This window comes from Sinocyclocheilus rhinocerous, unplaced genomic scaffold (assembly GCF_001515625.1).
Source record: "Sinocyclocheilus rhinocerous isolate Xijiao unplaced genomic scaffold, SAMN03320098_v1.1 scaffold847, whole genome shotgun sequence".
Lineage (NCBI taxonomy): Eukaryota > Metazoa > Chordata > Actinopteri > Cypriniformes > Cyprinidae > Sinocyclocheilus > Sinocyclocheilus rhinocerous.
Window position 1 is genome coordinate 171,763 of NW_015662598.1, and position 13,953 is coordinate 185,715.

Genomic DNA, 13,953 nt, shown 5'->3' on the forward strand with positions numbered 1-13,953 from the left:
GTACACTCGTTTTTGCAGTGCATTGTGGGATTGAATGAGTGCACTCGAGAACGTCCACTATGGTTTCGGACACCACTAAAAATGGCTGTTCCCTCAAATAGTGCCCTATTTAAGGGTATAGGGGGCGATTTCGGACACAGCCATAGAAACTTCCAGTCAGATGTGTTGAGGCAAGTTTGGAGATAAACTCTGCAGGACATAGGCCCTCCAGGACCGAGTTTGGACAGCCCTGTGTTATAGCATACCAGACGGTTATAGGTGAATGTGAATAGAGTTCATGTCCTCATTTAATAATTTCAGTCAATGAGCTTAAACCACTTGCTTGGCCAAGGATGTGCAAATGTCACCCAGACAATCAGCTTGCACATCCAAATGTAATGATGATCCAAATGTAGTGATGTAAAAATGCATCAGTGTGATAATGATATTTTAAAATACTGATTATGAAATTTAGCAATCGATTATAATGCATTAATTATGCCCAAAGTGTTAACAGCCATTACATGTGCTCTAACAACAAAATAAGAGCTGTGGGAACAAGTGTGCTCTTTGTTAAGAAGGTTAACACACAACAACTTTATTTTTTAAATATTGTTTTAAACAGCATTTTCATAATATTTTTTTTTTTTACGAAATATCTAAGGTAGTAAAACTTGCTGGAAATCAACATCCTGGACATCCAGGGCCAAAATATATAATATGCTAAATGCATAAAAAAGGCTTCTTTTTTTCAATTGTAATATACTACATCAAACCTGCAGCTAAACGTTTTTTTTATTTTTTATTTTTTTTATTATATATTAAATTTATTTCATTCAACCATATTTTGAAAATAACAATGACATGTACGTACCAAACCTTATCAAATTATAAATGAATGAATAAATTAATATAAATAAATTGATGAATAAATATTAAACATATACATTAGCAGACCTTCTGTTGATAAAAGTGGCATTCATTTGTTATGTCATTACAGCTAAAATAGCTTTAAATACATTTCGTGAGTTAACTGCATGTCACGTTATTATGCTTCAGTCAGGCTTGGAATGACATGAGGATGAGTACAGTAACAAAGAAAAAAAATTTAATGTTAAAGGCAGGGTATGTGATTTTTCAAAAACACTTAGAAAACTGATTCGGGCCGAATCGCAAAATAAACTTGTAGCCAATCAGCAATAAGGGGCGTGAATAAACAAGTTTGTTGCTGTAGCACAGAATTTCATGCTACTTTACACATGTGGAATGTTTCTCTCATTACATCCCCCAAAATGAAAATATAAGGAACAAAATGTATGTGCATGTGATTATGTTTTCTGATAGAAACAGACTGGCTCGTCTAGTATACGATGCTACGAGTGACCTAATGACGCTGTTCGCCACAAACATGCAGGAAAACAAACCTGCTAAATATTTATATTGCCATAGAGGAAAAAATATACTTATAGTATATACTTATAGGAAAAATATACTTAAAGCAATACAAAATACAATTTCATGGCTATTAAGAGATATCTGTGGCAGTTACAGGTCCTGCATTACAGGTTCTTCAGAAAATGATACTGGTTTCTGTGTTTTAAAGCAGTAGATGGTTTTGTAAAGAACTAGAAAATAAAAACGGCCGAACAAAATTCTGCTGTGGCGTCTGACTGTATATTTAAGAGTGTAAGGTGTCTTGTGTCACAGCACACTTATGCAACGTTTTTGGGATGGAATGAGGAAGTATGAACAAAAACAGGCTATTAAATAGCATAAATAGCAGCTCCAGACCAGTACAGAACATATTAAACTATTAAACTTAAGTATATCTACTTAATAAGTTTAATAGTTGTCTCTGAAAATATACAATGGATTCCAAGCCAAGTTTATTTAGCACATTTCATGCACTCAGCCCCCAATGAGGGTATAATATATATATATATATATATATATATATAATTTTAAAATGTTTGAATAATAGGGGGGGTATGCTAAATTTATATACAAAAAAGTGCAGTATTCCTCTGTATTGCATAGATAGGTATAACATATAACTGAATAAGCCGAATTCAAGTCTTCATGATCTCTCTCACACACACACACACACACCTGTTTACTGTACACACACAAATTTTTACTTTTTGCATTTCTAGTACAACCCTCTTTCCTTAGCTCAAGTATGCAAACCTCTTTGCCACATGCACTGGAAAATGTATTACATTGAAAGTTAAATTTTCAAATGAAAATGGCAACATGATTGTTTTATAAAGTATGCGTTCATATGTGCTTCATTTTCACTGGAGGAAACAGCTGTGTGTGGTGTGATGAGGGGTGAACGCAGCGAAATCTTAGGCTACAGTAGATGAGGAACCGATCGACATTTTGTAAACTGTATTTATGACAAAGAACAGAACTGCACAGATGCAGATATTATAACAATCTATCGTTAAACACACACCTTGTCCCCTGTTTCTCTATAGCTATAGCTATAGCCCCCCTAAAAATGGTCTAGCGACGCCCATGTGCACAATAGTAAAAAAATAAAGATTCTAATAAAAATGGATTTAAAATATAAAGACAAATAAGAAGAAAAGAGAATAATAAATTAGATGATGCAGTACATCAGGAGGACTCGTCACAGTTCTCATCCAGTAAATGCACAGAGAAACTGTGGAGTTAGTCTTGATGATATGAATGTTCTGCTTATATTCAGTGAACATATATCTGCCATGTGTGAAGGCCTTAGGCCACTGAGGTCATAGGTCATGTATAAAGGTTCCAAGCATTATGTTATTGCAGTAAGCATCTAAGCAGACGTAAGCCACACTCAGTAAATGCACAGAGAAACTGTGGAGTTAGTCTTGATGATATGAATGCTCTGCTTATATTCAGTGAACATATATCTGCCATGTGTGAAGGCCTTAGGCCACTGAGGTCATAGGTCATGTATAAAGGTTCCAAGCATTATGTTATTGCAGTAAGCATCTAAGCAGACGTAAGCCACACTGAACAACTGAATCATTAGGCACATTTATTAACTTACTGAACCAACACACAGATCACGTAGATGCAATTAAGTTAAAGAGTTTGACTTTTTTAAACTTTCAGACTCAGATATTTTATTGTTTTTAAAAGTTAACACCTTTTCTTAATTTTCAATAATACAGTATACTATTTTATTTTCCGTTTGTAAAATGTTTTGCTTAAAATCTTTCTTAAAAACAAATGCCACTTGGTTTGATATTTTGTTTATTGCAGTGACATTTATGCAATTTTCTAAGTGTCCACATACTTTTTTGGCCCACTGTATGAGTTTTATGGTTTTTTACATTTGGACAGCAAATATTATACACTTCTCTCTAAAATAGCAGCAAATATTATATACTGCTCTCTAAAATAGCAGATTTTATTGCAAAAAAAAACAAAAAAAAACTTTCCAGTGATAACCCAAAATTCAGCACTGTCCACACTATGTAAACCATGTCAGCTTCACCCCCCAAAAAAGTTTCAGAGGATCACAACAGAAATGTGGTCCTTTACTCTTGGCTCAACACAAAACTTTGTTTGACACGCATCTAATCACATGAAACTCTTTACAAATCTGTACTGTCTTTAAAAACAAATATTGACCAAAGCTTTATTACACCACACTTACCACACTGTCAAGTCAGTACAACACCAGTAAGAGCATCATTGCCTCACTGAGAACATCTGTTGGGTAATTTATTATGAAAAAATCTAATGCAAGTGTTACAGAAAATCTCTGAATGGCACATGTGTAGTTTAAGATTAGGATGCACAGGAATCGGCTCTCTTGGCACATCATTCAGGCTTGAGGTAACAGAACACCGGTGATCTTAAGGGATCAGGTCATGAACAGCAGATGTACAAGAACACAAGAAATACATACGAAGAGCTGGTATGGTATATCAACAAATGATACTGGCAAGGGCAACTTATTGCCTGTGGTATGATTACCACATGGCAATATATAAAACAATCACATTAGAAGAACTTTGGCACTTTTAATGTAAATGTTCATGTTAAACTAGCTGTTATCTATTCTTCATCAATGCACGTGCCTTGGAAATGAGAAAAGACCCTTATAAGACCCTTATAAAATACAATACCATATAAGTACTTTCATTGCTTTCTAAAGAACTCACCACACGGAATAATTAATATGTCCAAGTTGCAGAAATCTACATAACATTTATAGCAAACAGCTCAATGAATACAACTTGAAACCCAAAAATAACCTGCTACAGAATAAACCTTAATAGAAAGTTCAATAACAATGTTTTTCATTCAAATGGAATAATACATAATATAAGTTGAACTCTGTGAAGTAGCTCCGAGGTGCAAATAAATAATGACGAAGCAGTGAGCAGCTTGTGTTACAGACAAAAAAAAACGTGTGTGTCCAATTTCAGAGCAGAATCAGCGGACTGCTCGAACAGTTAAAGCAGACTTTAGTGGATCACAGCATTACGGCAGACTTTAGCTGCAGACTGACGAATGTTTTTCATTAAAATGGAATAATACCATTCAAGTTGAACTCTGTGAAGAAGCTCCGAGGTGCAAATAAATAATGCGAAGCAGTGAGCAGCTTGTGTTACAGATAAAAAAAACGTGTGTGTCCAAATTCAGAGCAGAATCAGCGGACTGCTCGAACAGTTAAAGCAGACTTTAGTGGATCACAGCATTACGGCAGACTTTAGCTGCAGACTGACGAGTCTTTTAACTGGGCAAGACGATGACAAAACCATAACCGGCCGTTGTTCAGACTAGATTGTATTCCTTCAGTGTGAGCTGCAAGATGGTGTCCTTGACAGCAGCGAACACGAATCGGATGTTTTCTGTGTCAGTGGCGCAGGTGAAATGAGAGTAAATGATTTTTTCGGAGTCTGGATTCAGGTCGACAAACATCTTCAGGATGAATTCCCGTGCTGCTTGAGCGTCTCTCTGGGGTCCTAAGAGAGAAGAAATAGATCGATTTTGGTTAACTAATCAGAGCTTTTACTTAGAATAACTTGGAACCTGAAGTATGAACAATAATACAGCAATGCTTTTGCAGCGCCATGGAAAGACCATCAGTCCAATAAACGCATCATGACTGACCATCTTTTTCAAATCTCACAGAATAATCTGGAAAAACAACATATCACAATATTTTTAATCTTACCATCATATTCAGGAAAGTAATCTACAAGGTGTGAAAACATAATTTTCTCTTCCAAAAGGTCTTTCTTGTTCAGAAAAAGAATAACGGATGAATTCTGGAACCAGGGGTATGTTATTATCGTCCTAAACAACGCTTTGCTTTCCTCCATTCGATTCTGTGAGGGAAAAATAACACATCAGGGCCATTTCAGTGGTTATTTTAGTCCTGCTTTACTACAGCAATCAACACTAACATTTAATTCACCGCTTCTGACAATTTCAGAAAAAAAATAACATTCAACATTCAAACACTGCTAAAGTGAGCACAGCTTGCCATTTAAAGTTAAGAATGAAAACAATAGTTCATTATCTACTGATTATATGATCCAAGTCAGTCAGAGACCGTTTTTATGGGGTCATTTTAATTACAAATAAAAATTTAATCTAGTTTCATTTAATGACTATAAAAATGTCAAGCGGTATAGCCACTAAGTAAAATAATATTAAATGCGTTATCCAAAATGTGTTATTTAAAACACAAAATTATAATATTTCTGGCTTTGTTTCGTCACGTCAAAAAGGTCTCCTGCATGTTTGTTAATCCACAATGATTTCTGAGGATATATATATATATATATATTTTAATTATTACTAATATTTGAATACTGCTTCATTAGTTTTTATCAAAAAAATTATTTGATAAGATTATGCCACACAGTTAAAAGTTTTTCCCGCAAGAAATGTAGTACACTTTTAACAAGACATTTTTCTTTGCTAAAATCGTGATTGTAGGATTGTATACCCCACTAAATAAATAAAATGTGAATTCGTAAAAATATTTTTTTCTGTGCTGAAAGGCATGTGCATCGAGGCATCACGCAAAATAGAAATTCTGCAAACATTTAAAGTGGTTAGTAACAACTTTGGCTCACTCTGCTGGTAGTTCATTTACCTCATTGTCAGACTCAACCAGAACTTGGTCATATTCACTGAGTGCTACTAGGAACATGATGGAGGTGACGTTTTCAAAGCAGTGGATCCACTTCCGCCTTTCTGAGCGCTGCCCCCCTACATCTACCATCCTGGTGGAGGAGGACAAGTCATCAGATTGAAAGGTCATACACTTACAATCTGGCATCTGAGCACTGGGTTGAACTGTATGAACTGAGCATTTTGTATCAATGTGGTACTAGATGAACAAGAAGAGTAAGTATAAAGAGAAGATTTACCTGAATATGACACTCTGTAGGTCAAAGGGGTATTCGATGATCCCTGTTGTGGGCACTCTGACCCTGAGCACATCTTGCTGGGTGGGAACATAGGAAGGGTTGGCAATGCGATCCAGTGAATTTAGATAACTGTGGACAAACAGTGAACATTTCACAGTTCTGAAGCATCTCTGTGATTCGTTGGGTGAAACCAGAGTTACATTTTACCTCAAAATAAGAATTAACAAATGTACTTCTGGATACAGGAAGCATATTTTTTGTAACATTAGTTTTTTTTGCATTGTGATAATATTTTCAAGCTTTTTGATTAGTAATATGCATTGCTAAGAACTTCATTTGGACAACCTTTCCGTACCCACTGTATATTAGTATATATAAGGTTTGTGCCAGATCTGCCCTAATCTAATAGTATTGGTGATTACCAAAATCTTTTTTTTTTAATGTTTTTGTAATCAGTTAATCCACACCATTATGTGTAAGCTCTTTAGTCACAGTAGTGTTTCTAATGCTAAAATATAATTATTGTTTGGATTTAATGTATTCAAAGATAGATCACAAAAGCGTTTCAAAAGCAAGTCTTTGGGAACAACTAGAAACTATTTGGAAATCAATAACAACAGAAACATAAGGAAAAGGGAAGTGGAAATGGAAAAGTACATAAAAACAACGCCAGCAAGAATGTAAGCTGTTATCAAGGCCAAAGAAGGCCATACAAAATAAAAATAAACATGTAAATATACGTTTTTTTGGTTATTATATGTGAAAAAAGACTATTCTTTTGTTTCAGTTTGTTATTTGCCTAATATATGACAATACAACTTTTAGTTTTAAACAGTTTTAGTTTTTGACAGATTCCTAAATTATTTGTTTTCTCTCTTTATTATGACAGGGGGTCTAATAAATTTGTTAAGCACTGTATAGCAGCATAACATTTTATTGAAATTGTTTAAATCATGCAGGAAAAAAAAAAAATATATATATATTTTCACTACAGTAATGAAACTGATATTTTTGGAACTGGAGCAGGTGCTTGATTATCTTAATGATCCTAAAATGGGATTCATTTTCTTCATGGAAAATATAACCTGGTATTAATACTTTATTATTAATTTATCAGAAACTGCAAATGCAGATTCCCAAACTACTATTGGCAGGTATGACTGTCATATTGGTCCAGCTTACTGATTTATTAATGACAACAAATATAAATCCTAAGGCAACTGATTATGAAGATATAAAATAATCTAAACATTTCATATGGAAGCGATTTTGATGAGAACTTGAGAGTGCAGACTTTGGTGTCTTGGCAAATCTGACCGCAGTGTGAGACATTGTTGAGATATTTTCTAAAACTCTAGAAGACACATGTTCGATTATTTGACTTTTTCAAATGAGAAAAAATCAGAGAAGCAGAAGTCTTCAGTAAAAGCCACATTTGTTCTGCATTTAATCTCACTGCTGTTTAAGAGAAGCCACATTAGAGCGATCTCATTGTGTTTCTTCTTTCTTATGGAAGGTGACAGGCTTAAGATGCACTCACTATTTTGTGGAATCTGAGAGCTGGTATTCTCTCCTCCGGTCATAACACTCCTGAATTCCTGGGTCATTCCATAAACTCCTGACGGCATCTACATAGGGGTTGACGAACAAGAAGACCTTCTCTACATCTACTTCTCTGACAATGTTTGCATTGGCCTGTGAGGAGAAAAGTAGTGCAATTAAAACAGTGTTAAAAGCTGACGCTTCAGCCAATGCAGTGTTGCCAAGTCCATGGTTTTCCAATGGAATTAGGCTACTTTTATAAAGCTGTCACAGGTTGTTTTTTTAGTCCGCAGGTTGAAGCGAAATCCCCTGTCCCTGGTAAAGCATTTTTGACCGAGTGGAACACCCTGAAAGGAGATTTTGACTACCAGGAATGCGAATTAAAGTGATTTTGATTTTGTCATTTTTCCCCAGAACTCAATTGGGCTAGTTTTGAGTACCAGTTGGGCGAGTTTTGTTACACAGATCTGGCAACCCTGAGCCAATGGGACACAATCAACAGTAAACGTTGAGTCACGTCCTAGCCCACTTATACATAACCTGGTTACAACTTTATTGACCCATTTTACTTAAAACTCAAATTTGTTGAAGTTCTCCATCTCACTACACCTGACCCAATAAGACGGAACTTGATTAAGGCTGTGTTCCAAAATATTTCAACTACGCACAATGGAAAATAGGTTTGTCTTTGGGGGCATCTACAAATGGAAAAAAAAACTAGATGGCACATTTCTGCAAGGCAGTAAAATGGTATAATTAATTTCATAGCTTGGAGGGGTAATTGTGTTTAAGCCTAGGCAACATGATTAGCCCAAAGTGATTTTATCTCTTTTAGGGTAGCCTATTTGACTCAATGTTTGACCTACAAAGCTGACCTGGCAAAGTTATCTGAGTGACACTTGATCTGACACACTGAGCCATGACTCTCATGCAGACAATGCAATTTGAGTCCAACTTGCAACATTCCCCCGATTCTCCGAACTACAGAAGATGCAAAAAGATGCCACACTCTAACATTCATAGCACCAATAACATTCAATTGCATCTATTTCTTTACTACTAAAGGTTTAGCTTGTGCTTTAAAAGTTCAGAGAAGACCTGTGACCAAGATAAAGAATGCATAACAAATCCATAGAAACATCAGATTAATAAGAGTGATTGGGTAAGACAAATTACTGTACCTTATTATGTTCATATTTGTAGTGGATCTGGAGAGTATCCATTGCCCGTATCATGGCCTGCAACGATGTAAAGATGTTTTGGTAGACCAGCTTGGTAAAGCCTCTCCTGTCCTCTTCTGAGTAGCCTGAGCCATGAATGATTCTCATCTGTTTAATAAAGGTGCTTTTCCCACTCTCTCCAGTTCCTGAAAGCGGAAGCATGTGAATAGTGAAGGGTTAGCAGTGGGAAATCTGATTCAGTTTTAACTAAATGGTTGGTTTGGAACAGTGGTGGACAGTAACGAAGTAGTTTTACTTCATTACTGTACTTAAAAACATTTTTCAAGTATCTGTACTTTACTGGAGTAGTTTTATTTTGAGTAACTTTTACTTCACTACATTCCAAAGCATAAGATCGTACTTTTTACTTCACTACATTTCATAAAACATATCGTTACTCCTTATAATATATCACGTGCTCCGAGACGCAGAAGCGGTGTCTGATTCATGAATGAACTGATTCTTTTCAATGAACCTTTTCAATCGGTTCGCAAATAGCACCAAACGATTCATTCACGAATTGGAATGATCCGATTGCAGCTGTTCCCGAGTCGACAACTCACTGATTCAAATGAACCGTTTAGTGCGAGACTCCAGTGAACTGAATTCACAAGTACACTCTTAAAAATAAAGGTGCTTCAAAAGGTTCTTCAAGCTATGCCATAGATAGAAGAACCATTTTTGGTTCCACAAAGAACCATTCAGTCAAAGGTTCTTTAAAGAACCATCTCTTTTTATGAAAATCTAATTATATTTTCCTTATTATATTCATTATTTCCTTATTGGTTATTTTGGGGAAATCCCAGGTATTTTGAACAGTAGGATTATAAAAATATATATGCTAATATAAAATTAAATGATAAAAGTAGCCTATATAAAACTGCAAAATAAACATTAATCTATCGGTACTTTTTACTTAAGTACATACAAAATTTTGTACTTTCACTCGAATAAAATTGAAAACTGAGTACTATTACTTTTACTGGAGTAATGTTTTATTATACGGATCTGAACTTTTACTCAAGTACTTGATTTGTGTACTTCATCCACCTGTGGTTTGGAAGGTTCTTGAATGGCAGCGATTCAGATTCACTTGAATCATTACTCCAGATGAGTTCCCATGCAGCATTTTGTGTTTAGTGAGGCTGATTACCCCTTGACAAACTGCTATGTTGGTCAGACTAGTTTTTAGGCAGTCTTAACATAGTGGCTATGTTTATGCTACTGGCCCAAGCTTCGACCAGGTAATGACGAGTTTAGACTAGTTTAAAAAAAAAAAACTGCCACGTTTCAACGCTTAGAGTTTAACTGAATTTTCCAACAGAGATGCCTCTATCTTTATTGTTCTGACAGTGAGTCTTAAGACATTGTATAAATGAATGTATAAACAAATCTTATTGGATTCCTAATAAATCAATCTTAAAGAATCCTTAAGAGAATTTTATTTTATATTATAATAATATTAGGCTATATTTCTAATAGGCCTAATGCAGATGGCAACTAATTTCTTCTTTACAAAAGAGAGAATCGTACATTTTTTTGCGAATGGACTCGACCAAATAAACAAAACTGAATTAAAAGAACAATTTGTTGGTGAATCACGTGACCCTGGACCACAAAACAAAATACCATAGTACAATATACCATAGTATATTTGAAGCAGTAGTCAACAATACATTGCATGGGTCAAAATGATCGATTTTACTTTTATGCCAAAAAATCATTAGGATATTAAGTAAAGATCATGTTCCATGAAGATATTTTGTAAATTTCCTACCGTAAATATATCAAAACGTAATTTCTGATTAGTAATATAGATTGCTAAGAACTTAATTTGGACACATTTAAAGGCAATTTTCTGATTTTTTTTGCACCCTCAGATTCCAGATTTTCAAATAGCTGTATCTCAGCCAGATATTGTCCTATCCTAACAAACCACTCATCAACCAGGTCCAGGGTCACATATAATAAAGACATCACATTTTGTACACAAGCTTAAGTATGTTAGGAGTCAATCACATCCCATCGCACCTGCAACAGTTGGCCCACCTGTCGAGCTTACATGAATCTATGTTAAATAAAGCGGGCTGATCTTTTCTTTGCAGAAAAAGAGACGTGCAGTGGTGAGAGACACTGTATCAGTTACCTACGTAAACGATGTATTTTAATGAATGAATGAATGATTTTTATTTTCAGATGCCACATGTGTAAAACTAAAACTATTTGCATTTTTTTACGCCTTGACACATGCACGAACGTTTGGTAGAGTGACACGAAAGCACCTCGTACCCAGCAGAAGCAGTTTGAGCTCGCGCCGAGCGTCTTTCTTGTCGCGGCGGAGCTGCCGCTCGATCTCGTCGTTGATCCGTCGCGCTTCTTTCGCCTCCTCGCTGAGGCAGCACGCCATGATGGTGTCCAGCGTCATGATTCTCCGCGGCAATTTACAGTTTGGAGCTTTTCAGCAATTCCATCCAAAGAACATCAGTCCCGACTCTAATGCAATCGTTTAGATAAAGCCAGAGAAAGAGTTTCCCTGCCGCGCTGAGGAGAGAATCCAAACCATAAATCGTCATTTGTACCCCTAATATTTCTGCAGCGGATGGAAAACGGCAGTCAAATGTTACAGGAAACCGTATTCAAAATGTAACAGTGGCTGAAATCCTGATGCGGTTTATCTGTGTTTTATATCACTCAGAAAAGCAACAGATCCTTTGGATGTAATAACTCCATTACAGGCAGTTTTTATATTTGACGTTCAATATTGAAAGTCAATACAACGCAGTAGTTCCTCTTTAGATCGTACAAAAGTCTCCTGTCCATGAACTTGTGGTTGGGAATATTTGCATGAATGGTGTTGCCCCCGTGTTAAAGTCTCCACTCCGGGCGTGGTATCGCTGCATATGTCCGACCATTCCCTGGAAAACCGTTTCCCAACGTAAGTGAACGCTACAGCAATCTCGAACCGCGGACAGTCAGGAGTCCACGCGTCTGACGAGATTTGATAAGTTAGTGCATTGAGGTCTTCACTCCTGTTGATTTAAATCCCAGTTTGAATAGACTCTCGGTTCTTACATATGCAATAGGGATGTCCGATTCGCGAACGAATCGTTCTTTTGAACCGGCTCTTTTTAACGATTCGGACGAATCGATTAGCACGCGTTTGTGAATCAGTATGTTCGAACTTTGTTAGTTAACTGCAGGACGGGGACAGTTTGTGCTTTAAAAATATGTACATTTTGTATGTAATTATATACAAGTTACCTTGATATTATTTTGCTACAGAAGTAATGAGTAAAATGTGCAGAGGAACTGTACTGGTGAGATTCAAATGAATCGGTGTTTGAAATCGACTCAAAGCAAACGTCCGAACCAACCGACTCCCTAAAATGATTCGGACCTGTCTACTAATATGTGATATTCATTAAAGGCAACAGCATCCTCCACTCCCTGTTGTGTGGACGCGCAGAATTGAGGAGGAGCAGGTCAAAAAGAATTAAATTGTTCATCTCCACTCCGGGCGTGGTATCGCTGCATATGTCCGACCATTCCCTGGAAAACCGTTTCCCAACGTAAGTGAACGCTACAGCAATCTCGAACCGCGGACAGTCAGGAGTCCACGCGTCTGACGAGATTTGATAAGTTAGTGCATTGAGGTCTTCACTCCTGTTGATTTAAATCCCAGTTTGAATAGACTCTCGGTTCTTACATATGCAATAGGGATGTCCGATTCGCGAACGAATCGTTCTTTTGAACCGGCTCTTTTTAACGATTCGGACGAATCGATTAGCACGCGTTTGTGAATCAGTATGTTCGAACTTTGTTAGTTAACTGCAGGACGGGGACAGTTTGTGCTTTAAAAATATGTACATTTTGTATGTAATTATATACAAGTTACCTTGATATTATTTTGCTACAGAAGTAATGAGTAAAATGTGCAGAGGAACTGTACTGGTGAGATTCAAATGAATCGGTGTTTGAAATCGACTCAAAGCAAACGTCCGAACCAACCGACTCGCTAAAATGATTCGGACCTGTCTACTAATATGTGATATTCATTAAAGGCAACAGCATCCTCCACTCCCTGTTGTGTGGACGCGCAGAATTGAGGAGGAGCAGGTCAAAAAGAATTAAATTGTTCAGACTTAAAACATTGGACCAGTCTTGAGCCTAAATGATCCTTATGAAAATTCTCTTGCCGGATTCTAACGTAACACAAGAAATAGTTTTTTTTTCTTTCAGGAGACAATAGTCCAACGCTAAACATTATCTGTAGAAATTAAAACCTTTACATACATGGTTGGAGCTGAACTTTACAGGAAGGTAGGATTTGGCACCCGTTTTAGTGTTGGAAAATTACACAGAACATTTAAGTGCTTTTTCATAACCTAAATTAGATGCGAACATGAAATTAAAGAATTTCTTGATTTTAGCTACTTCATATGGCAGTTCTATAAAATAAACTTATGAGAAATTATTTAAACCTCTTAATGGAGAAAATAATCTGCTCTAATCAAATAATCAGACTCAAGTTTTAGCTAGTTTCAGTGCATTTAATTATCATTATTATTTTTTTATTTATTTTTTTTCCGGGTGTTTTGCCACATTTTTTTTTTTTCTATAGCCAAGTTTAGTTATACTCCAAATGAAAATGAGAAATGGCAACAGCTGAAATAAAATAAGTTTACTTTTTTATAATGCAAGTCAGCTAATATTTATTTCAAGCAATGAAAATGTTTTTTTTTCATATAGCTCATATAACAAATAGCTAATTTATTCCACATTCTTCTGTAATTATTTTTAGGGGAAAAATATGCAGTAGT

The 13,953-nt window shown here is 35.9% G+C and overlaps 1 protein-coding gene across 1 annotated transcript; it reads right to left on the reverse strand.

Moving 5' to 3' along the window:
- Nucleotides 1-4,556: 4,556 nt before the first annotated feature.
- Nucleotides 4,557-12,188, reverse strand: LOC107728217 (guanine nucleotide-binding protein G(q) subunit alpha). Its single transcript, XM_016538315.1, has 7 exons — nucleotides 11,423-12,188; nucleotides 9,095-9,279; nucleotides 7,912-8,066; nucleotides 6,372-6,500; nucleotides 6,095-6,224; nucleotides 5,165-5,318; nucleotides 4,557-4,952 (listed from the first exon to the last, which is right to left on the reverse strand). The coding sequence occupies exons 1-7, from the start codon at nucleotides 11,556-11,558 to the stop codon at nucleotides 4,762-4,764; spliced, it is 1,080 nt and encodes a 359-aa protein (XP_016393801.1). The 5' UTR covers nucleotides 11,559-12,188; the 3' UTR covers nucleotides 4,557-4,761.
- Nucleotides 12,189-13,953: the final 1,765 nt, after the last annotated feature.

Bases quoted from the DNA above. Each gene is read 5' to 3' on its own strand.
- LOC107728217 (XM_016538315.1), bottom strand. From the start codon at position 11,558: ATGACGCTGGACACCATCATGGCGTGCTGCCTCAGCGAGGAGGCGAAA. The intron at 8,067-9,094 runs GTACAGTAATTT...TTCTCCTCACAG, and splicing joins ACAAATATGAACATAATAAG to GCCAATGCAAACATTGTCAG. The intron at 4,953-5,164 runs GTAAGATTAAAA...CTTCTCTCTTAG, and splicing joins TTACTTTCCTGAATATGATG to GACCCCAGAGAGACGCTCAA.